The following is a 25,628-nucleotide window of genomic DNA, read 5'->3' as shown; positions in this document are numbered from 1 at the left end:
AGTGGCATGATACTTGAACTATTTCATGAATATATACCCTCAGCACTGGGGATTAGTGTGGCATGTTGTTTTGATTCTTTCTATTCTTTGCTTTAGGTAGTATTTCAACCTCTTCCCTCAATAAATAATACAGTTTGAGTTATATAATGTTTTTGGATGTAACATCAATAAAAAGGCACATTAAAAAAAAGTCTATAGCTAATTAACTGATGTAAGTGATATCTAATGAAGTAGTAACCTTACGATCTAGTATTTTGTTTAACATTAAGTTCTTTCTAGGAGAGATGGAATCTGCTCTCTTAATTGTGAACATATCTATTGCTTTTAGGCGTAACTAATTTAGAAATACCAGAATGATGCTACCTTTGTATAGGTTTCCTACATGTTATTTCCTTGCCATTGATTATATATCTTGACCCGGCAACATGCTTTTACATGATAAAAACTAATATCTCTTTTAGTGAGAATACTCCATAGTAGGCTCTTCATATTTCATGAAGCTAAAAAGGAAGTTAGCTTTGGCAACGCCTAACAGATAATAGTTTGGCAGTGAGAAAAACAAGAGTTGGAACAACATAAATGCTGCTCTGCATTATTAAGCTTTAGGAAAACTTTGTTTCAAAATACATAATTATTTAGTTATGTTGTTTGTTTATTTGTTTGTTTTGCACAGGTTATTAATGCAGCTTTAGCTCTTTCTGCAAGACCAAAAAGTCAAGTTGTAAAAAACAACATGGAGATGTATAGGAGCATATGGGAGAATCATATCCATGTTCTTACTGAAGCTGTGGATGACATAACAAGTATTGATGATTTCCTTGCTGTATCAGGTATGATAACTATTAGAATCAGATTATTCTTCTATGTACTTCAAAAACTTTTCACAGGAGAGTCATTTTTCAACTGGAACCAGCAAGATCAGTTTGTTTAAGGCTTTGTGAAGCCTACTGTATGTTTTAAATGTACTGGCATGGTAAGTGTTTCTACTCTGTACAGTGTAGAAGTCATTTGAACAAACTGTATATGTGTGAAGCACAATTGCTGTATTTGAATGGATGCATTTATCCAATCTTACGGTTTCATCTGCTTCTAACTTTTAAAATCCTCTGTGCTGTGTGAAGTCTTTTTCTGTGAAAAGAAGTATGTACCAGTGTGTATATACATAGAAGATTGGGCATTTCCCTTCCCTCCCAGTGTAACATTATGAAAAATATTGTAATTTAGTATTCAATAGATCCAAAACTTTCAAAGCTGTTGTAATTTACAATGGTAATACTAACAGAAGCTTTCATTAGGACACTTAATTGATTGATGATTTTTGAGTTCAGGAGGGAAAAGAAAATGGCACTGAATCAGTTTAATAGTTTGTTTTTTCCTTGAGCTGTGCACGTACCAAGCTTCCAGTCATCCAGAGTTTTCTGGATGTTCATATGCTTTTGTGTAAGTAAGTAAAACTTGGTTCTACAGTAATTTTTGTGATAGACATAGAAATTAGAAATCACATGGGTTACTTTTCTATGTTGATACATTTAAAAACACCTTATAAACAAAACATATGCATTGTAGTATTTCCAGAAATGTTAGTTCTATGTAATTGTCTAGAGGAAGATACTTCAAAATTTATTAAGTGAAGAGACCTTAATGATATTATTTTCTGAAGCAGCATGTCTTCAGCATTGAAACAGGAACTACTAAACCCCTGTTCTTATTTCTGCACTTCAATGAGCAAAACTAATTGATTTCTTTTAGAGTAATATGGGCAGGAAAACAACTTGTGTCATCTTCATAAAAAGTGGTTTAAATTTTGTTTTTCCTTATGGCTAATGTGCCATATGTTTGCCCACTCTACTCTTTACAAGTACATAGTGCTGGATTCTATTTATTAGGATTATATGGTTCATGCAGCAGTGTAGAACATGAGCAGTTCTTCAGTTGTTCATAGTTTGAAACTATTGCAGGTGAAGGCTGAACTAAGTTCATTTTCCCAAGTCATTAATTGTTCATTAAAAATGAAAATGCACTTCTGTCCAAAACCAACAACAAACAAGCAAAAAAACCCAAACTAGTCATACCTTTTATATTGATTGCTCTAAAGTTTACCTGTATATTCCTGTGTATTTTAAAAAATACCATCTTTACTGTGATAACTTGAAACTGCTGGACTGGAGTCCCCGTAGCTGAGTAGCAAATGGTATTTCTCTTGTGATTGAAACAGTGATTGAGACGGTGCAAAAACCATAAGCAGAGATGGCTCTTCAGGCTCCTTCTAAGTTTGCCTGTTGTTAGATACAGATCTTCTCCTTGCTTTACACTGGTTAGTTAGTATACCTAACCAGGTGATTTAGGTTCCAATGTAGAATTTCCTGAGAAATAATGTGAATTGATTATTTCTTGAGCTTCTGTCCTAAATGTTATCTAAGCATTTTAGTATAGAGAAACATAACCTGAGATGTATTTAATAGATGCTGATTACAAACCCTCCTTTTGCTTACGCAGTCCAGGAGGTTGCAAATCTGAAATTTCTGTGATACCAGAACCATTACTAAAGTGAAGAAAGAGGTCAATTTTCTCAATAATAAATCCAACTCTAAAATTTCTACCTAATATGAAATACCCTATGTTTTAAAATTCTTCATTCAAATTCACTGAATTAAACATTTCTTTTTGACTACGCAAGTGTGATCCATTTAAATATCAAAGTTCAGATATTTTTTTATGATTTCCTTGGTTTGAAGAGTAATGTTAGAAAATACATTAGCATTTGGACAAAAATCCAAATATCCATTGGTGGACAATTACTTGTTTCTGAGTAAACCCATAAAGTTTGGGTCTGTTCTACATTACTTGAGTATAGTGGAGTGATTCAGTGTTTCACAGTTCACGAAACAGAAAGCTATAACTTAAGTAGCAGTGCCTGTGTATCATGAGGTCCAAAGAACTGAACATCCATGTACTTTAAGTCATGTGTCAAACATCCTCTGTAAGCTTTGTCAGGATGTTTTTGTACATTGTCATTTCACGTTTTCACTTAAGTGAATGGTAAGTAGATGTTACCTTGTGACAGTGTCATTTATTTCCTTTGAGAAGATTTTTTTTTTTTTTAGTGCATAGAGCTGATTATTTAGACTAATTACAATGAATGATGCAGTCACTCAGTAAAATAAGGGCCTTCCAGTACTTCAAGGGAGCTTAAAGACAAGAGGAAAATCAACTTTCTATATGGATAGGTGGTGACAGGACAAGGGGGAATGTTTTTAACCTAAACGAGGGGAGATTTAGGTTAGGTGTTAGGAGGAACTTTTTTACCGAGAGGGTTGTGTGATGCTGAAACAGGCTTCCCAGAGAAGTTGTGGATGCCTCATCCCTGGAGGTGTTCAAGGCCAGGCTGGATGACTGCTCTGAGCAGCCTGATTCAGTTCTTGATCTAGTAATTGCCAGCCATGCCCAAAGGAAGGAGGTTGGAACTGGATGATCAATGTCCCTTCCCTAAAGGAAGCCATTCAAAGGGATAATACAGGTTGAGTGGTTTTGTTTTGTTCTGTTTTTTAATGTCAGAAGAATACAAAATTAGATTGATAACGGACCTGTTTTTTTTTTCCCTAAGATTTTTTTCTACAGTGAATGCCAACACAACTGTATTGGAAAAGTGTTTTTCAAATAACGTAATTTATTTAACAGTTGATACTGGGATTTCTCAGAGTATGAGATATATGTAGTTGGTTTTAATGGCTGAGTGTGATTGCTTCTTCCTGGCATGGGAAGTGGTTAGTCTTCTCATAGTAGATCTTTAGTACAAAAACATAATACATTTTTTTCTGTAAACACTGAGCACATACTTTCCCTACTAATTCTGGTGATTCAAGTTTCTAAATCTTACATCAGTTTGGCTGCTTAAGAGTTTATTTTAAAGTGCATCTCTGGTTGATTGATTGGTCAGATTTTTCTTCCAGATTGAAAAACATACTTTCCAAACCCGATAAGAGTTGGGAAGATATATTTTGTGGTTCATGTTATGTATCTCCTCACACAGCATTACCTGAGGCTTGGTTTGCAACTTATTTATAAACAGTGTTATTAATGAGTTTTGTGGTTTACTGATGATTTGGAGGCGTAAATTGAACACTTCTAGGTGTGTTCTTCTATACACATCTTAAAGGTATAATGTAGCTCCTATTAAAGGCATTGTTAAAATTTTGTGCAGAGCTCAGCAATAACTGGATTAGTTTCTGTTTCACTAATCTAATATGTTGTTTTGTTGTCTTAAAAATAAATGGAATTAAGAGTAGTATAGCTAAAAGGATGGAGAATAATCAAGCCATGCAAAAAGGCCTCCTCATTACTCTTCATGAGCCAGTTGTGGGGTTGCTGAAACAAAAGGTACTGAAAAACTCTCGCACGCTCCTGTGATACGTGTCCTTTTCTGATGTAGCACAGGGAAGGGACAGTAACCTGTTGCAGATAAAAAGACTGGAGGGAAATGTGAGCATTTGAAAATGGAGGGAAAAAGAAAGGTACTAATAATTAACTGTTATTGTATGTACTAATTAAGCTGTTCTTATTTTTCTAAGTAGATTGGTGTCTTGTTTTCTGATGCACCTATCCTCATGAAATTGTTTTTTTTTTTTGTTCATCTGTTTCGTTTTCTATTTATTTATGTGATCCCTCAGGTTAAAGGAAAAACTACGTTTCAGAGACAGATTAAATTAGTTCTCTTACAAGGTAGAAAGAGGTCTGATTGCAAATAGCCAATTTAAATGAATGCCTATTCTTTTCAAAGGAAAAAAAGTGCTAATGAGTTGTGTAAAAACATGTCATTGCAAATATGAAATGTGACAAATAATAATACCATTATTGGTAGATGTTCCTAGGAACAGAGAATTGCTGTCTGCCTATCAGTTATGGATAGCTTATTAAAGTTAGAAAAAATGTGGATATTAATCTTTATGACACACTGATACAAATTTTACGTGGTTCTATGGCCCAAACAAGAACAAGAAGTGACCATGGTTTTTTTTGCTACTGTAATGTAGTTTTTATTTGGTGTCAGTAAATCTTCCTCAGCTTAACAGTAGCAAAAACAAACAGAAAAAAAAAATTTCCCGTGTCTTTTTTGCAAAAGCTTGGGTTTAAGAATGTAGTTTACTGTGAAAAATGCAAGACCAGTAAATATGCAATTTCATTTCTTTACTAACACTGTCCCTTAAGGTCTGAAGTCTATGCTGTTAAATGCAGTTTTTACAATTAATAGCAATCTTTAATAGTTGATTAGGAATCAGGATGTTGTATGAAATTTATTAACAGAAAATTGCAACAGGCACAAAATTGCAAAACAGGAGAGTAGAATGAAAGAATAAAAGATTCTAGAAGAAAACTCTTCATTATGTAATCAAACATCTTGCACAGGGCAGGACAAACTTCAAATTAGATCAGCTTACTTGGGTCTTGTTGAGAGAATGCTTAAAGGTCTCCAGGAACAGAAACTCCCTGTCTGCCCTAGGCAAGGTGAAAAATAGTTTTGTCTGATTTTCCTTTTTGCATCTAATTGTAGAATAATTTGTGTTGAAATAAACTATGTAGTTCCAAACCCCCTGCCATGGAGGGAGGGGGGAGAGGAGGGACGAGAGGGGGAGGGACACATCTCACTAGACCGGTTGAATACTTCCATGTACGTTTCTTCCACAATGTCTCTGGTTGGCCTGTTCCAGTGCCTTTCTGAGTAAAGCACTGTTTCCTTATACCTAATCTGAGTCTCCCTTCTCTTAGTTTAAAGCTATTAATCATTGTTCTGTTTCTACATTCCCTGATAAAGAATCTGTCCTCAATGTTCCTGTAGACACCCTTTATGTTCTGAAAGACCATTATGAGGTTTTTCTGGAGCCTTCTCTTCTCCAGCCTGAACAAGCCCAACATTCTCAGCCTTTTTTCATAGGAGAATTGCTCCAGCCCTCTGTTCATAGAATCTTAAAATGGTTTGGATTGGAAGGGGCCTTTAAGATCATCCAGTTCCAATCCCCTATTATAGGCAGGGCCACCTCTCACTAGACCAGGTTGCTTGAAGTCCCATCCAGTCTGGTCCTGGACAACCTGTTCCAGTGTCTCACCACTCTCACAGGAAGAATTTCTTCTTAGTATCTAGTCTAAATCTACCCTTTTCCAGTTTAAAACCATTTCCCTTTGTCCTGTCACTACCCTTCTAAAGTCCTTCCCCAGCTTTCCTATAGGCCCCTCTCAGGTACTGGAAGGCTGCTGCAGTGTTCCCCCAGAGTTTTCTCTGGGCTGAAGAGCCCTAATATTTTTAGCCTGTCCTCATAGGGGGGGAGGTGCTCCAGTCTTCTCATTGTCTTTGTAGCGCTCTGGATCCACTCCAAGAGCTCCGTGTCCTTGTGTTGGAGGCCCCAGAACTAGACACAGTACTCCAGCTGATGTCTCATGAAAGCAGAGTAGAGGGGCAGAATCACCTCCCTTGACATGGTGGTTACACATCTCTTCATCTCTTGATGCAACCCAGAATATGGTCGGCCTTCTGGGCTGCAGGAGCACCTTGCTGATTCATGTTGAGTCTTTCATCAACTCACATCCCCAAATCCTTCTCCTCAGAGCTGCTCTCAAGCTTTTCTCTGCCCAACCTGTATCTGTGCTTGGAATTACCTGACCCAGATGCAGGACAACGCACTTGGCCCTGTTGAACTTTATGAGGCTGGCATGGGCACACCTCTCAAGCCTGTCCAGGTCCCTCTGGATGGCGTCCCTTCCTTCTAGTGTGTCAGCTGTACCACTCAGCTTGGTGTCGTCTGCAAACTTGCTGAGGGTCCACTTGATCCCACTGTCCGTGTTGCCTACCAGGACCGTAGATGTTAACACTGGTCCTAGCACCAATCTCTAGGAAACGCCTCTTGTTACCAGTTTCCACTTGGACATTGAGCCATTGACTGCAATTTTTTCAGTGATCTTCTAAACTTTCTTTCAAAATTACTTCTAAATTTTTATCACATAAAATAAGTATATTTGTCAAACTCATATTTGACAGAGGTGTGCTTTCCTGTACTTGCATAAACATGTCCTGCTTGGAGATTTATGAGATTTCAGAAGTTTTGTTTGGAATACATGTGAGGTGAAGGAAATCAGTCGTTGCTGGGTAGTTGGTTTCTCTTTTCACAGTAGTCTTTTTCTTCTAGTGTCTATAGATGCTATGCCAAGCTGAGCTTCCCTGACTCCCTGCAGGAGTGCATCTCTTCCCAGTTGTGTTTGAAGGATCTCCTGTGCTCAAACAAATTACTCTGTTACAGATTGCTAAAACAAGAACATTACATTTTGCTTAGATTACAAGGTGAGTTGGACAAATGAAATTCCACTGGTTAACAGTCTTCCTCCCTGTCAACTCCCAGTACAATTACTTTCTTTCATGTTTCTGTCATTGTTATTCTAATTTTTCCAGCTATGTAGGTTGCTCCAAAAGTAATGGTTCCTACTCATTTCCATGGGAACTACAACAGATACAAAGAGCACAATGACACTATTTGATAGAAAAAATTCTGATTAAATTCCTAGCTATTTTTCAACACAGTTACCACCATTAGCTCTGTATTTTGGCCAGCAACGAGCAAGGGCCTGCATGTCTTACTTGTAAAAATCTGCACCAGCAGAGGTGACTTACTCTTGCTGTTATCACTGCTAAAACACACTAGCCACCACCTCATTGTGGTGACATGCACTAGTTGGTCTCCATAAATTCAAGATTTGTGGATTTTTGCTTTTTTTTTTGTTGTTGTTGTTGTTCAATGCCAGTACATTGCTAATTTTTTAATATTTTTTTAATAAAACCATACTCCCATGTCTCTGCTGTTGGCTATTCTGCTGTTGAATCAGCATTCAACATTGTTCAGCATCACACTGTTTGAAGGAATTCTCAAGAAACACTTTCTATATGTTTCCTAGAAAAAGCCGATTTATTTATTTATTTGGTATAAAAACCTTTTTACTTTCGTTGATTAAAACCAACCAAATGGGTATTTTATGAATGCAGATGATACTCATCAACATTGGTGAGATTTTTTTCTATTATATATGGTTCCTTTTTTTTTTTTTTTTATTTACACCTAAAGGAAACCAAAACTGAGCTGTTCATATAATGCAAGTTTTTTTTTTTTTTTTTTTTTTTTTTTTTTTTTTTAAATGTATATCACAGAAAGCATGTAGTGTGTTTGTGCCTTAGCAAATGTACTATGTGAATATGTTTGTCATTAGTTCAAACTATAGCAAACTGTGTCTTGGTACAGATACCTTTATGTAGCTATGGTGTTGGACCATCAGAGGTGTTTCTGTTAATGGGTATGTTCAGGATTGGCATCAACTTTCTTTCACCAGAGGCTGCATACATCAATGTACTGCTGGAACATGTATGCATCACTTAAATGTTGTGTGTAGGATTTCTTTTTAAAACTTGTGCAACTGGTAATAATATTTAGATACCACTTAACTAAGCTAGATGTCTTTTTGTATGTTTCAGAATTTAATTCATAAGAATGAGATGTATAATTATAGGTCTGTGGTTTTGTTTACATGGAAAGTCCTCCTTGTTCCTGACCATTCCTGTTGCTGGAGAATGTGGAAAGCACTCAAGCCTTTGTAGAAAGGCCTTTTCCCAGATGAGTTAGTGGTGCATTCTGGCTTCAGGTTTTAGTGCCCATTTTGTGGGTAAGCATAGAAATTTTTTGTGCAGTACCTCCTATATGCTATTTTGTTTATATGATTGGAATCATAGTGGATAGACAGGCTTTTTTTAATTTTTATTTATTTATTTATTTTTGTAGGAAGGAGAAACTCTTGTTTTGGTAACTGTTGTGTAAACTGCAATCATGGTACCTTTTGTCGTATCAAGAAACTGAAAAAGCTATCTGAATTTTCTTAAGAAATTTACTTTTTTGAGGAGAGAGAGGAGTTCTTTTTATTGTCTGCAAAGCAAACATTTATAATGCCCATTTCTTGGATTCTGAAAAGTTCTCATTCAATCAGGACTCTAGATTAAGTGATCTAAGGTGTCTGTGGTTTTGTTTGTTGCAAAACTTGTTATTACCTTTCTTTTAACCCTGTGACCCTGTTACAACTTCTATTATGTTAAAAAAAAAAAAACAAAAACACAAACAAACAAAAATAAACCCCAAAACAACAACAACAAAACCCCGCTTGCTTAATAGTGCTCAAAATGCAATGAATTGCAATGCCAAGATTCAACCTGTGAGTACCCTTAGCATTGAATTTTTGATCTTGATCAGACTCATGTTTCAAATTACTTCGGTAGTCATTAAGATAACAAGCTAGGCTGTTGAAGTTGCTCAAACTGCAAAAACGTACAACATATTCTTGGACCAGGAGTAATGGAATAATGAATTAGATTTCTGGCGTGCTTATCTCTCATGATATAATTAGTTTTCCATCAACAGTTCAAAGTTCTGGTTCACTGTAGTACTATGTTGCAAGTTCATAGATCGATGCATTGCAAAAATTACTAATTATAGATTTACGGACAGCATGTCAATGGAGATAAAAATAAAAAATTAAAATGCTGTTCAGACACTTAGGCCTAAATATAACGTTTTCATGGTGACAACTTGGCATTTTTGTGCTGTTGTCTTGGCATCTGCCCGAGCAAAATACTATGCTGTGCCATGAAACAGTAAGCCTGTAAGAAATCTGTGTAGAGATATATGAACAGTGAAGAGAAACACAGAGAAACAGTGCTGAAACAGAAGGTAGATTGTGCAATTTGTTTCAATTTCATTTCTCTCAAGTTTGTTTGACCTGACTGTAAAGTGCTTGAAGGGAGATAAGAATTACCTATGCTAAAGCATACGTGCTCCCTGTTCACAGTACCAGTTTGCCCAATCAAGACATATGAAGATTTCTCCTTCCCCTGCTCCCTACCAAGCACTTTAAAAGATGGTGTTATCAGCATTGATAGAAATTAATACTACAACTTGTAGTTCAACTATTTGTACTTAAATTTCCTTAGAAATCTTGGGTTAACATATTGTTCCTGGTAGCTTGTTGCTACTCATTGTATCCATTTTGTTTTAATTGAAAGTTTAGTGTTACTTTCTACCTCCCTTTGGTGTACAAAAGCTCACTCTAAAAGTAATGCTTCTATTTATTTCCACAGAAACTACAGCATATACAAGGAGTACAGTAACACTATCTGATAGAGAAAGTTCTCAGTCTTAAAACAGTTTTCAACATAGTCACCACCATTAGCTGTGCGTTTTTGCCAGATGATGAATAATATAGTCCGTGTGCCAGAATCATAAAACTGCATCAGTTGAGCTGATCCATTATTGGTGTCATCACTGCTGAAACATACCACCCACTGGTGGTGCACTGTGGTTCCATCCACTGTTTGATCTCCATAAATATTCATCAAACAGTGGGTGCCGTATTTTTCTGCACGAAGGAATTCAGTTCCACATCTTTGCTTCATATGCATTTCCATGTCAGATGCCATTTTGTCCGACTGCTCCTCTGTTGCTGTCTGTCACACAGCAACAAAATGTAACTGAGTATTGGTGGGAAAGTTCATCCTCTTCTGCTGTACCACCAACATCCAGTACTGATGTTGTGGACCAATTAAATAAAATATGAGGCATTACTTGTGGAGCAGCTCTCATGCATTTCCTTGTCCCAAAAGTAGAATACAGTTCCTAGTACTCCAACATAAATGCAAATTACTCTTGTCACACTGATTGCTTAGATTCAAGGGCAAACAGTGTAATGACGTGGCCCATTTTAGGTAATTTATGCATTAGTAGGGATCACGTATTTAAGTATTCCATAACTTAGGCACCAAGCAGAATCACATCCTGATTTTAGGAATCTCTTTTGGCAAGTGTTGCACTGTGGAAGCCTGCCATGTGAAATGTGCATTTTCTAATTCAAAATTTTCTGTACTTATTGCTAATGTTATATGGACATCTGAGTCATGAACTTCTTGTAGCTCTTCAGAGGGCAGGAGTAAATGAGAAGATACGCAAAATTACCCAGGAAGTAGGCAGGACTAAGTGGCAAGATAGTGCAGTTCTGCATTGGACTCAGTTGTTCGAATTATTTAATCTAGAAACTGAAATTCCACACTAAGTTCCTGCTCACATTTTATTGAATTTCACTGAGTTTGTGCTGAGACCAGTAGGTGTCTGCAAGATTAATTTCTTACCACAACCTCTGCCAACTGCCAGAATTTTGAGGTATGATGCATTTGGAATTAAATTCATGTTTGATCTGTCCGAATTTGGATTTTCAGGCAGTCTTTGGAGCATGGTGTAAGATGGGTTGAATCTGATACAGTGTGAGATTAATTTTTTGTATGCTTATTTCCTAACAAGTTGGTTACTAACACCTTTTGAGTTGGAACTGTGACAGTAGCTTTTAATGTTTCTATGCAGTTTTGAAGGAAGATGCTTTTTTTTTTTTTTTTTTTTTTTTTAAATGGGATCTATGAATTTGAAGTGATGGTGCTACAGTGATTCACAATACCAGACTTTCTTGTTTCCAGGACATAATAAAAAATCTTTTATCTAAGAGATAGTAGATCTCAGGTCATAGTAGTGTTATAGTTCTGAAACTTATGAGCTGCACCTTTGCTACTGAAAGTTAGCTAGGCTAGTGTGTAGCATATCAAACCTCTGGCTATTTCTTTTTTGTTGTTTTTCAAAAAGAAACTTTACAAAACACATACAGAAGTGCACAAACTAATTAAAAATGTATTGCTGAATAGGATGCTCTCCGCTAAGGCTCCCTTTAATAACAAGCAGTAAGATACTAATGAGTTTTTCTTTGTTGACTGGAGGGGGAGCATGCTCTTTAGAATGTCCAGCAACTGGATAAGACATGCTTTTATTTTTCTTAAAGCTGGGAAACCTTAGCATGTCATGGGAAAAAACAAAACAATCCTGAGTGCAAAACAGACAGAAATCCCCTGTTGAATTTGTAGATTGCATGAAGTCTGACTTGCGCGTCCAAACTTTTGTTGTTAGTGAGTGTAAAAGATGGTTTTTAATTTAGTCCCAGACAGTGACACATGATATCGTAAGAACAGACAGAAAAAAACCAACCCGTTTCCCTTCCAAAAAACAAATGAACAAAACCCCCCCACGCACAAAAAAAACCAAACCAAACAAAATCAACAAGAAAAGGATTTTTTTTTTTTTTTTAACAGAAATCACAAAATGAAAACTAGGGAGAAACAACAAACAACATGGCCCTCTTTTGTGTGTAATGTATTGAGCTACTGATTACATTACTTTGGAACAAGACTGCAGTAGTGAGACACAAAGACTGCTCCTCCTCAGTGCGCTGACATTTCTGCATTTTCTCTAAAATCACAATACAGTAACAGACAAATTTGTTTTACAGTTTTCTTGGCCTTATTTCTGACTGCTGTCTTACTGTAAGTGTAGAAATTGTGCTCTTGAATAGTTGGAATGCCAGGATAAATTTTTAATGCACGCGTGCACATAGTAACACTTTCTCAGGGTGCATTTTACACAGATGGCACTGTGTGCACATCTTTGAGCAACAGCCTTCATGATCTCTTTGTGTATGTGCTTCCAAAATACGGCCTTTTCCAGATGTAAAATATTTTTTTCGTCCAGTTCTCTTTTTTTTATATATTGTACATCATGCTCCCCTACCCTGAAAAGGAAAGAAAATAAAAGAAAAATAACAAAATGAGAAACCCTAAAGAGCACCATCGAGAACAGGTATCACGGTTATATACTGGATGCGGTGGGATGTTAGTGTCCCTAAGAAATGCTAGTAATTAGAAAAGAAATGGCCAGGTCAGGATTCATAAAAGTTGCACTGAAAAATGTAAACACTCAGTATTACATGGCATAAATATCTCAATACAATTTAAACTTCATTTACGGAAGGTAATATATTAACCTGTGATTTGCTATTCAGAATAATTTAGCTAGAGGGATATGATTCAAGGAAAAGAAGGAAGGAAGAGCAAAGAGGCAAAAGTAGATCTCTATTGCAGATTTCTTTTGGTTATTATATTTCATGTGGCCACCAGTAAACTGATACCTGATAGATTTTTCTGTTGTATATTGATCAACCAGTTCTCTGAGCCATGTTCACAGGTGTGTTGATAAATGATGGTGGTGGGGAATTTGATAAAATACATAAGGCATTACCATTGAATTGATTTTCATTTTATGCGAACGTTCACATGAAATATCAGAAAGCCTCTTCATACTGTTGATTACTAAAAATTGAATTTGTTTTTGATGATATGCTTAGATTGTATGACAGAAGAGGTTTTATAGAATAAGTAGAATAAGTTGATGGGCCAGGAAGACTTTTCTTACTCTTTTAAAATTTCTCATGAATTTCTTTGAAGTGACAAATCTGGTGCTAAGGACACTTTGGGTACTTGCTTGTATTTCTGATCTGCCAGTTACTGGACACTGTGAAAGACAAAAAGCGTTAACCTGTTCCAGTCTTTAAAATTCTGAATTACTAGCCTTTTTAAATGTGTTATTTCTCTTTGTCGGTTAGTTTTGTTGCTTCACAATTTGAAACCATTTGCAAGTATCACTTTGTTATCCTTTTTTTTTTTTTTTTTTTTTTAACCCTTTAATTTGCTGTACAGCCTTACACAGAGAGCCTGTATGTACTCCTGTGGCTTACGCCATTAGAGAAAGGAAAAGTGTGCTACAGTAATTGAATTGTGTGGTAGATTTTCCTTAAGCTTATATTTCAGGGAACTAGCTGATTTAGTGACAAGCTAGCTTTTCTTTTTTTGCAGGTTTGGTACTTGGAAAGTTAGTAACTAATGGACAAGGCTACAGTCAGAAAATGAATATGCATTAATGCTGCCATCAGGAAAAAAAGTACAAATTTGTGAAAGCTGAGAGTTACTTATTTCTGCAGGGACATTTAGGACTTTTGTACCCCAGTTCATACCTCGCCATTTAATTATTTTACCTCTGTTAAAATTTATTATGTGTGTTGGCTATTATGTAAAACAAATTAATACATGTTTGCCTAATGTTCAGTACAGCAGAAAAAAAGCTGTTACAGGAGATTATTGTTGTTTTCACCTGAATCATTATCAAAAAGTGACAGGTTGCCATTAAAGTAAAAATATTTTATTGGCATACCTGAAATAGTTGCCATTTAGCATAACATAGTCTGCTATGTTACACACATTGTAAAGCAGGCAGTACCAAAGTCTCCTGGCAAAACAAAATGAGTGCTACATTTTCACATTAGATTTTTTTTTTTCCCCACAAGGGAAATTTATTCTTTCTGGTGGTGATAAATTGACCAAATCCTCCAGTTGATTCAAAGAGTAACTTTGAGTATTCCTTAATAAATGCAGATTTCCTTTAAAGCTACTTGCTCCAAACTAAAAAGATTACCAATTGTTTATCTGTGGCATTTGCACTGAAATTATTAACTAGGGTATTGGCTGTGCATTGATTTGTAACATCTCTGCTTTGAACTGTTCATCTGTGATCTAGCTAGTTGACTGTTCAAAAGACAGTATCTGTAAGAATGGAGCTGAATGAAAAACTGTAATTCTTGGCACAAATTAAATCTTTCACATAAGCTAATATTCAGAAAACATTGCTTTGGGCACTTTTTAGACTTAAGGATTCTTTGATTTATTAAAAGCTTGCTTGTTTTAAGAGAGTTTTTCATGAAGTTATATAATATTTTAGCTATATTTGGATTTTGGATGTGGAATTTAGAAAGAAAACAATAAATGTTCTATTTCCTAGCCATAGAAGGGCAGAAAACAGGTTTATTTATGCCCTGTTTAGGGCCAAGTCATATTTCAGCTAAGGGAATAAAACTGCAGACTTCAGCTCTTCTCTTTTGGCAAAACAAGTGGTAAGGAAAATTGAATTTCCTCTTTTCTAGCATTAAAAATATTTTTTTTTTCTTGGTAGTTTCTATCTGCTTTAATTCATCAACTTTCTAAGCAGCTCTGTCTTCAGAAGGCGCAAATAGGTTACAAAAGACTGAGCAAAGGCTTGTGGGGATTGTATTGTGTGACATTCTCTTTTACTGAAGGAGAATCCTCTCTTGTATTTAAGAACTCTTACCCAGACTGTTGTTACCGACTGCTGAAAAACTAGTAAGAATAAATGGTGGGGAAAACAACAAACCACGTACTGGCCCTCACTTCACCCCACCAAAGAAAAAGCAGATGTGGAGAAGTCTCAATTTTCCCTTCCCCTTTTGTAGCCCATTTGATGGAAAAAGAAGCCTCCTTGAATTTTAGCCTGAGGAATGTAATGATAGCAAAAAGGGAAGCTGTTGTACATTTTTTGAGGAGGGAATGTTATGAAGAAAGTAATAAATGTTTTGGATGTTCACTGCCATTTAAGAGACGAGACCCAGAATGAAGATAAAGAAAATGATTGTTGTATTTCGTCCAAGGAATGATACATATTAATTAAAGTAAAAGCTGATCTTTGAAGGCGAGTTATTCCTCATTACGCAGTATTTAAAAAAATGTGTGAAAAGTAGTTATTATGTTTAAGATAACTGAGAAGAAAAAAAAAATAAGCTGACAGGTGGTAGCAAGTGTTCTGATGAATTTTATGACCAAATCTGTAAAAAGAACTTGATGATACTGATAGCTCTGTTTCAGAAATTTATAGAGCCCAGATATGTCATGTTTAGCCCTTGCCCTTTTTGGGTGAAAGTTCCTCCTGTATTTTCTCTGTATCGCATTATCAGAAAGTGATTCAGGATGGATGGAATATGAGGGTCTAGTTCAACCTCCTACTTATAGCTGGGGCATAAGGGCAGAGATTTCATGGCCTTTCTGAGCATCTGTTCGTTGTTCTTGTGGACCTCATTATTTTCACAGTTTTGTTAGTAGTTTTTTTTCTCTTTTTCTGATCTTCTCCTGTTTCATTTCAGCTATTATGCCATTCATTAGCCTTACATCTCAGTAAAGATGGGAAAGACCAGAGTCAGTTAATCTATTAATGCCAACGTACTTTCCTGACTAGAATTTCTAATTAGCATAGGAGATGAGGCATGTATGCTTATTTAGTAATTTTTTCTCAGGATCTGCTGGAGAATGTTGTGTCAGGTATAAATGTAGCTGGTGCTATTTGGGGTAGTTAGTTCTGCAGTATAAGTCAAAGTGCTACTTGCTATAGAGGAGGAAATGGGGGATATTTATCAGTCACCATATTTGTGATCAGATATAAGAAATAGAAATGTACCGTAAGAATTGTGTTGTGAGTATCATAACATTAGCAGAAAAGTCCTTCGATGTGACTGAGACAAAAAGAAAGGAAAAGGTGTTACATTTCAGTGCTACCTAATATAGATGAGATGGCCTTATATATATATATGGCAGTGTTTTCAGGACTTGCCACGATTTAGAAGTCAGATTGAAGGAGTTTATTCTGTTGCTCTTTGAGAAGCTGGGGTTTTTGATGATGTTTTCTTGGGAAGGGAAATTACAGCTTTAGTTAATTTTTATTGAATGTTCATTGTAGTTATTTTGGTGAAAACAAACCATTTTAAGAGAGATAGATTATTAATATAGTTACCCAGGTTAATAGTCTGAATAAAAGAGGCTGTTTACTTGCTTGAGTGCTAGATTTCTTTTACTACCTTACTCCTTCTGCTTTCATGTCCTGCTACAGTTTTCAATTCATTTTTCTGTCTTGTCCTAGAAAATCAGCATCATATTATAGCGTACTAACACATGAAAAATGTTCTCTTTCCCCCTGTATTGTCATGAATAATTGGAGTATGAAACATTTCCTTTAAGTTTTAGAATCAAAATTGATCTAAGTATTTTCAGCCACTTTTATAGCTAAAGGAGGGAGAAGAGCACTTCTGAGACCTATTTCAACTGAACAAATTTATAAAAAAAGATGAGGTGAATTGCCCCTTGAATATATCTTTTCACTCAGATGACCTATGAAAGGTGTATTTAAGATGAGAAGGCCAAATGATGATGTGGGGGAAGAGTTACATTGAGTTCATTTCAGCACTGCATGTTTCTTCAGAGAAGTTTCCTTGATCTTGTAGACCTAGGGAAAAGAGGACTGTGTGGTTAAAGAAATGACCCCTACCCAGCTGTGAATGCTTACGTTTTGTTGGGTTTTTTTTTAGCTCTCTTTATTTCTTGCCTATCCTGATGTCTGTGCTTTTTATCTACTTTTTATATGTCTTTTCTTTATTGATTTTTTGTTTTTCCCTGTGCATACAGGCTGTATGCTTTTGCAATGTACTTCTTGGCTTCAGAGACCCTGGAGCCTGATTCATGGAAAGCTGTAGGAAGGCAGAAGCTAATGTGCTGAGATTTTGACAGTTCTTCCTTTATTTCCAGGATATTCTGGAATAAATCAGGATGCTGAGTGGGAAACTAACCATCCAGGAATTTCTCTGTAGGCTGAATTTTGTGCCCAGAAAGTGAGAATAAAAACTGAAATATAAGCTGTTAGCATCTTAAACCATCCGCATCTTACTGAGATGATGTTAAAATGAAAGATGTAAAGAAAGAAAACTCTGGAAAGCATTAATGTTGTTGTAAGATTCTCACTCGTACAGAGTGAGAAGTTTTTGGTAATATGAAACCTTCTTTAGTCAATCAAGCTGATCGCTTAGTATGCCAGCTCTTTAATTAATAGGCACAGTCTTTAAGAAATATTTTTATTTTCAAGGATTTTCTTCTGGGTTTTTTGCTTTTTAGTTTCTTTGTTTGATTTTGTTTGTTTGTTTTGTTTTTAGTTTTCCAGAGTTTATAAGCTAGTGATTTGGAATCATTTTATGCATATGTGAATGAAAGCAAACTTCAATGAGAGGCTGCCAACTCAATCAATGTTTTGCTCACCCTAAGGTAAAATCTGGAAAAAGAAAAGCAAATTTAAGTTAGTATTTCCTCTGAACAAAAATGAAGATAATGTGTCATACTACCTGATGAAGTGTCTGAAAATGTACAAAGTAAAAGGACTCGGTGTAAAATTATTACTCTCTCCCTTCAAAGGTCATCTGCAGTGACTCATGCATATAATGACAGATCCTGAAGAACTTTCATTAACTTTAAGGGGAGCCATCTACTCTTTCGTCTGCCCACATTCATCTTCATGTTCCATCACTGAGTTTAGTCAGTCCAGTCATGCTTAGATTGCCCTTCATAAGTCAATACTGTTTGTTCCTAATCATCTTCTGTCCTTCACTGGCCTGGAAATGCCTTCCATGAGGCTTTTTTACTTTGTTTTCCCAGGAACTGAGGTGGGTGCCTCAGGAAACTACCTAGATCTTCCTTCTCCCTTTTCTTTTTTTTTTTTTTTGAAGTTGTATGTAACAATTTACCTTTATTTACATTTGAGATTTCAGCTGTGAGGGTTTTGGATGTACTCATGCATTTTTTTAATGCATGAGTAAATTGGACTTGTGCAGCATGTTTCTCAGTATGACTCTTGGTCTGAGGCAGAATGAATGTTGACAGCTAGATTAGCAACAAATAATGTCAAAAAATATCATGTAGTTTTAATTTTAGCAGGTAGAATATATTTAGTGAATACAGTCAGAGAAGAGAATACATTTTTTCCCCCTTTTTCTGAGTAATTTTTCTAACTCTTATTTGTTTTAAATTCCTTCATTGGAGTTGGCAAGGACTTGCAACATTAGGTGGTGACCGGTGATCTCATTTGAACAATGACTAGAATATAGATACTGTATTAAAACTTTCAGAAGAAGTCCAAGTGCCAAGAAAATTTGTTAAATAAAATTGCAGATGAGGTCGTAGTGTTTTCTCTGGATGTCTGTGTGTAGGAAAGTGGTGGGAATTAAAAGAAACAGCTTTGTTTTTATGCAAATACAAGAAGAATAGGAATGCCCTGAACTGAATTTTATTTTTTTGTTTGAAGTTTCTTTGCTATTTTCTTATGGCAGCAGTTGGTAAAAGATAGGGATCTTTTTGTTTGGGTTTAAGTATCACTTATTAGTTTGTACATCCAATTTTATTGTTTAGGCCTTGCAGCCTGTATATGTACTGTTTCCCATCTTTTCTTCAAGAGACAAAACAGAGTCGTTAAGAATATGCACAAACAGAACAAGCAGGGCTGACAAAGTTACTACAACTAAACTTTTCTTTTTGTACTGATCTTAAAGAATGGGGAGATGTTTCTGAATGGGTTTGGAGAGTTCCATATTCACAGAAGCATTCTGTGATGCAGCAGTTTCATAAACTGAACAAGTTTGTGATTTTGTTAGAGACAGAATCCCAAGATACACGTCTGATACAGTTCGTAATTCAGGATTACCTGTTGGTGTGTTTTGTCTGTTTGCTATCATAATTTAGCAATTTATTTTGTAAAGTAAAATGCAATTCAGTGCTAATAATACAAAATAGTAATAATCTGAGTTTACAATAAATTTATGTATTCTGAATTATGTTTTATGGTTTAATGCAAGAGAAGTTTCATAGTGGTGCTTCTGAAGATATGATATGACTGATACCTTCCCATCCTGTCTTTCTAATGTACAGAAGTCTCTGAGAGACAACAGTTCTTAGGTTTAAGTAGAAAGGGAAATTCAATAACAAAACCAATACAGAAACTTTCAAGTGTTTAAGCTTTAAATCTGCAAACATATTCTGATTTTGTATTTTATCCTTTATACTGTAAGTTTTATTTTATGTTTATATTACTTTGTCCTTCCCCTAAAAATAGAATATGCCCTTTGCTGATACAAACTGGAATTGTAGCACAGTACATACTCATTCTTTCTGTAACCCATGATGCTCCTGCTAATGTTCTCTAGGTTGATCAGCATTCCTCCTCAGGTCTGTTACCCTTTGGTTTTATGGCCTGTTTTTCTTATTTTAATGCCTGTTTGTTTTTATTTTTCTTCATCTGTTGTCCTTCCTGCTGATGATCATTTTTTTTCCCCCATTGCTATATATTTATCAAAAACTGATTTGTTGATCAGAAATACAACTTTACTGTTGCTACTGGAAAAGCTGATGTTCGGCAAAGCAGAAGCATTGTAATCTCTTCTAGAAAAGAAGTTGTATAACTTTTCAAATATAAACAACATTGTTTGCTTGGCACCCTTCTGAATTAATCTGCACTTTCGTTTTCAGTTGTGTGAACCAACTGCTTGCTTCTATCAGCTTTTAAGAAGCTATTTCCTAGTTCTGCTCCCTCCGGTCAAGTTTTTATTCATTTTAAAATGCTCACATTATGCATGGGTAACTTGGAAATGCTAGTATGTCATGCTCCTTTTGTATTTATGTGCATTCTAACAATTTTTCTGGCTGATGTATATTGACATCAAATTCCCTCCTGTCAGGTCGTAATGTCCCATAGACCTGAGTCAAATAGCAAAGACAAGTTCAAGATAAGTGTCCCTTCTGAGCATTCCAGAGTTTTCAAAGTGTGTCAAAAAGCTTGATTTGATTTTATCTCAGCATATGGCAACTAAATCCACTGAAAAAAAAGAAGTCAAAAAGAACACAGTGAAAACAGCTTTGCAGTTCTGAAATGTCTCTGTAGGAGGTGATTGCCAGATGGAAATGTTTGATTTCTAAGGAAGATGGAATCAGCTTGCTTCAACCCCTATCCATTGCAAAGGCACTGCTGGATACCTCTTTGTTTAACTACGTAACTGATACTTCTTCAGCTCCCATTTGCAAGTTTGTATTACGTAATCAAATGTTGATGAGGCTCTGTAAACATTAAATATTTATTATACTCAGAAGATAGTAATTGCTCTGATATATGTTGTTTTCTTACAGTCTTATGAAAAAAATAGTGATGTTTTATTGCATCTTTAATCCCTTTTATGGGGTAATTTGAGGATGCTTATTTTTTTGTGTAAGCTTTTGACTAAGAACATCATCTTTAAATCCTCTAGTGTCTCATACAGGAACTGGCATCTAAAAGCAGGGATTTCGTGACTTTCTTAAGTTCTATGTCATACATATATTTTACATTGGTTAACATCTCCCTGTCCTTAAAAATCATGTTTAGCTTTATACTAGTATACTAGGAGTGTAGTATTTAGAATGTATAGGTATTTACACAGGAGAAGCACTGTAATGTGTATATAATTTGATTATTAAGGTAAAAATTAATAGCTTATAGCTATGCTGTGTCAAATCATTTAGATCGAGTTGGCAATAAACCAGTTGCCACAGCGTACAAAAGATGAAGAAAAAGACATTTCTTCATTTTTTTAAATGTGGTTTATGTTTGTGAAGTGGTAATGAATTCTAATGAGGGAAATTCTAGTAAGAGAGTTTTGTAGGGATGAAAGCTTAATATGGGAATGACAGAGTTGGTTGAAGAGAGGATATTGTCAGGCGAGAGAACTTAATGAAATAATGTAGATGTACAGGCAGGCTGCTGATGCTATCTGTTGATAACTGATTAATTAAGAAGCATATTTGTACACTAATATTATATAAAATATTCATAGTAACACAGTAAGTCACAAGAAGTATTGGTATAAAAATGTACTACAACCTGTTACAGCAAATAACCAGCATGCATTTTATAATAACGTAGCATATTGCACTAATCCAACATACGATTTTAATACTAGCCAAACATATTTCTCTATTAACATAAGATTTATCATAAAGATCCTAACATGCAGGTTTAAAGAAATTACTTGTTGGGGTTATTATTTTTTGTCAGTGATTAATCTTTTATAGAACCTTTTATCACCATAGTTTTGAGAGAGTCAATAATAAGTAACAGTGATAATCCCTTTTAAATTTTAAGTCATACTACAAATATTCATGATTTATGTAAGACTTTGTGGGCTTGATGTATTTTAACATTTCGTAACTGAGTATTTTATTGTTGTCCATAGGACAGTATGAGAGTACCTCCAATTTCCATCAATCATTATGTTTAAGGATTTCAGAGAGTTCAGTTTAGGTGTCATGTTTTAAGTTTGTTATCCAAGCCTGTGTTGGCCAATGTGTTTCCACTGGAAGAAAAATAAAACACAGTTCCATGTCTAGAATGTGTCCGATGGCGTAAAAGACATGCAATCTAAAAATGGATGTTGTTTCATTTGCAGAAAGCCATATTCTTGAGGACGTAAACAAGTGTATCATTGCATTGAGAGAGCAAAATGCTGATGACTTAGATCGTGCAGCAGGTGCGATCCGGGGGCGTGCTTCAAGAGTAGCCCATATTGTTTCGGGTGAGATGGACAATTATGAGCCAGGGGCTTACACTGAAAGAGTGATGAAGAATGTTCAGTATTTAACCAAGAGTGGTAAGTCTCATTTCTAAAATATGTTTCCAATTTCTTAAGTAGTATAAGCATTCTTTTGTACACTGCATTTAAAAGAAACTCTGTGATTTTCTAATCTAAGCATTAATTATGCATTTACGTTTCATTGTGTGGTGTGTTATCTCCTTTCAGAATCATGTCCAGTTAAGATGATACCATACAGTTTGAAAATATGTTTTAAAAAAGAAATTACTTTTTTTTATATAAGGATTTCAATATTCAGAAGATCTGCACTAGAGATTTTACATCAACACAATTAGCAATATCTGGAAACTTTCAAGTGATGAGGCAGCAGCTTTCTGCTGTGTTTTATTGGCCTCACGGCTTCTGCTTTAGGTAGATAAAAGGCAAGCTTACAGGGAAGGAGAATTTTTGTATTTGTGTAAGCCTACCACTTTAAAGATTATTGAATTAAACATCATCAGATATTTTCACATTTGCTATGCAAAATATGGAATTTTGGGAAATGTTTAGCAGCGTCCACTTGCTTTTTTATATTTAAAAGAGAATATTCTACATTGGAATATCTTCATGTTGGGGGCAGGGTTGTAAATATCTCAGTCTGTAAATAATTTCTGGTGTTCATGTAAACATTGTAAGTCTGAGTATGATACAGAGGCTGGAAAAAGATCAGTTGAGATGGAATATATATCAGTTGTGTCTGTATATATGCTACTTCTTGTGAAAGACCATCTAGCCAGTCTGAAATGTAATTTCTCTCAAGGAGAAAATAAGAGGAACTGTCAGCCATTTCTAATTAATGGTTTTTCTACTTGGCCTTCAAAGGGCATTTCAAAGCCATGAGGCTGTGTGGGTGTGAATGGGATTGGTATTAATACTGTTTGTGTATTTGAACACTAAATTTTTGGCCTTCCGTAGTGTATATACTCAATAAAAAAAAAAATGTATCTATTCAGGTCCCAGTTTTCTTTAGTTGAAAGTCTTAACAGTGAGGCAGTTATTGCCATTAAAATTCCATTAAGAAGTTTTCTTGCAAGTGTGTGCATCTCTAGAATGTGGGATCCAGCTTCATGAACTCAGATGTTTAAATCTTCTGTCAATCTAAATGGGTTTCTAATGTGTTATGTTTGATTGATAATTATTTTGCCTCAACATCTTTCATGATGAGTTCAAATAGCTCTGGGACAGAAGCACCTTTATGTGAAACGGGTGAACTGACGTACCAAATAAGATACAAAAGCAACAGAATAGTGAAAATATTTTGAAACAGAATTGTCTGGTTTCATCTCCTCCTTCAACCATTTCCTAAGAGAATCTGGAACTGGGCATGACATTCTTCTTTCATAACTCTTGAAAGTACTGTAACACATAATAGGGGAAGCTGCAATTACATGAAAGCATGGTTTTGATTCCCATGTAAGAGCTAAGCACTTCTTTTGGAACTGGTAATGTTTAAACACGTTAGCAATTGATACCGGTTTCTATTCTGTTACTTTGCTGTGACAGTACTATGTAATATGCCTAAACTCACATGCTTAGAAGAGACAAGACAGAACTGGTTGGGGTTGGAATGTCTGGCTGTGTCAAGGGATGTCAAGCATGGTGCCACTTTAAGAAGTGTCTTCAAAGCTACAAATCTAATATTAGATTATTCAGTGAGAGTTGTAAAAAAGAATATGTACTTTTCATTCTTATCCTTACTTACATAATCTGCCATGATAAGCATCAAATAATGTGAGGATTTTGATTTGGCTTTATTTTTGTACTTTTTTAAAATATATGGAAAATGCAACTGAATTGCAGCCCTCAAGTTTACCTGTGTCATTGACAGGTCTTTCAGGACCTTGCTAGAAGCAAGGTGAGATTTCACCAGGAGAGAACTTCGTCTTTTTTGTGCCATTATCTCTTTAGTTAGCTTATATGAGTAACCCATTGCAGTGTAGTGCATCCTTTATGGATAATGAAAAGGTAATACGCTACTGAAGAAAAATTATGGGATTATACAATTAGTGAAAATATAATTACAGAATAATAGTGTACTACTTATCAATTGGAAAGGAACAAAAATGCACGTGAAAGTACAAGAATCTGTCTGAACCTGTCTCATCTCTTGGAACGCTTTGCATATATTTTGAGATGGCAAAGTTGTCTGTTCCCCACATTGTATTGTAATAGCTGTACAATGAGTGTTAAAAGTTGATGTCTAGGTTCCCAGTTCAAGGGATATAATCCTGTTCAGATACCAGTTGTTTTTAACAGCCAAATAGATCTTAAAACACTGTATAATGGAGTGCCTGCTTTTTTAAGTTTAGTTTATGCCTCTCATCTGCTCTGTGCCTTCTCAGTCATGCAACAAGAAGAAAAGCCAATCAATCACACAACAAAGCTCTGTAGAACACCAGTTAAGTTGTAGAGTCCAGTACTATAAGTTTGGTAATATCAAAATAAAAGTTGTCTTTGCACGCTTTACATGCATTATGACTTTATAATTTATGTGATCATAAGCAGTTGTTTTAGAACATGATTGCTTAACTCAATTCGCTGGATGGACTTTTTTCAGATATATATCAGTGTCACATTTTGAAGGGAACCATTGTCTGTTGGATCAACTTAAAAAGTAATGGGGAAGAAGAATGAAGGAAGACAATTCAGTAGCTTAATTTGTACTTTCCCTGTCTGTACAGAGTCCTTGTGTGATGCTGTAAGTTCGCATGGCTAAAGATAAATTTAGGGTGCAGGACTGAGTAGTCTGAGCTCCTCGTTTGAGCAAGCATTCCGACTACACCCTAGTTCTACATTGAGACGAGATAGACTGTCTCATTTTATTCCCAGGTTTCAGTGGGAAGGACAGGAGAGTGTGGGTTGGAAAGAAACTACAGAACATTTCATCAGCCCTTACTCCAGAGATTGGAAGTCAGCATTGAGTATTGTGTCCTGGAAATGCATGCTCCAGTGTTTATATAAAACTTTCACTGACTACTGGAGAAAAGAGTATTCAGCTGTATGTATACATACTCAATGCAGGCAGCAGTTTAAACAAGCATTGTGTATCTTAATTTTGCAAATGCAAAGGTGGTAGAGATGCAAGCTGGATTCTGACATGTTTAGTGTTGGACGTGTTAATATTGGTACCTCTCCATCATTCCTAATTGCTGGCAGTGATTAGAGTGAAATACGCAGATCCTTGAATTTTCGTAGGATTTGTGTACTACTGCTTGAAAGCAAAATGAAACTTTTAAGAAAGAGTGATTATAAAAACATAGGTTATTTCCATCTTAGCGTGAGAATAATAGTTTAAAATATTTAGTGTATTTCTTTTACTACCTTCCAGATAGTAATTAATAATAAATAATTTATCTTATGACATCTATCCGATG

The 25,628-nt window shown here is 35.5% G+C and overlaps 1 protein-coding gene across 7 annotated transcripts in view; it reads left to right on the top strand.

Annotated features, from left to right (window-relative positions):
- Window positions 1-25,628, top strand: part of CTNNA3 (catenin alpha 3) — a 416,441-nt gene that overhangs the window by 286,781 nt on the left and 104,032 nt on the right. For 6 of the 7 annotated variants that reach the window (XM_048946506.1, XM_048946507.1, XM_048946508.1 and 3 more), the window contains 2 exons: window positions 674-830; window positions 22,072-22,272. In XM_048946506.1, coding sequence (XP_048802463.1) covers window positions 674-830; window positions 22,072-22,272 — 358 coding nt within the window. Of the gene's footprint in view, window positions 1-673; window positions 831-7,175; window positions 7,312-22,071; window positions 22,273-25,628 lie in introns of those variants that run through there. The other variant, XM_048946511.1, reaches the window with a different exon arrangement.

This window comes from Lagopus muta, chromosome 5 (genome assembly GCF_023343835.1).
Source record: "Lagopus muta isolate bLagMut1 chromosome 5, bLagMut1 primary, whole genome shotgun sequence".
Lineage (NCBI taxonomy): Eukaryota > Metazoa > Chordata > Aves > Galliformes > Phasianidae > Lagopus > Lagopus muta.
The sequence above is the reverse complement of the archived record's forward strand: the minus strand, read 5'-3'. Positions and strand labels throughout refer to the sequence as shown.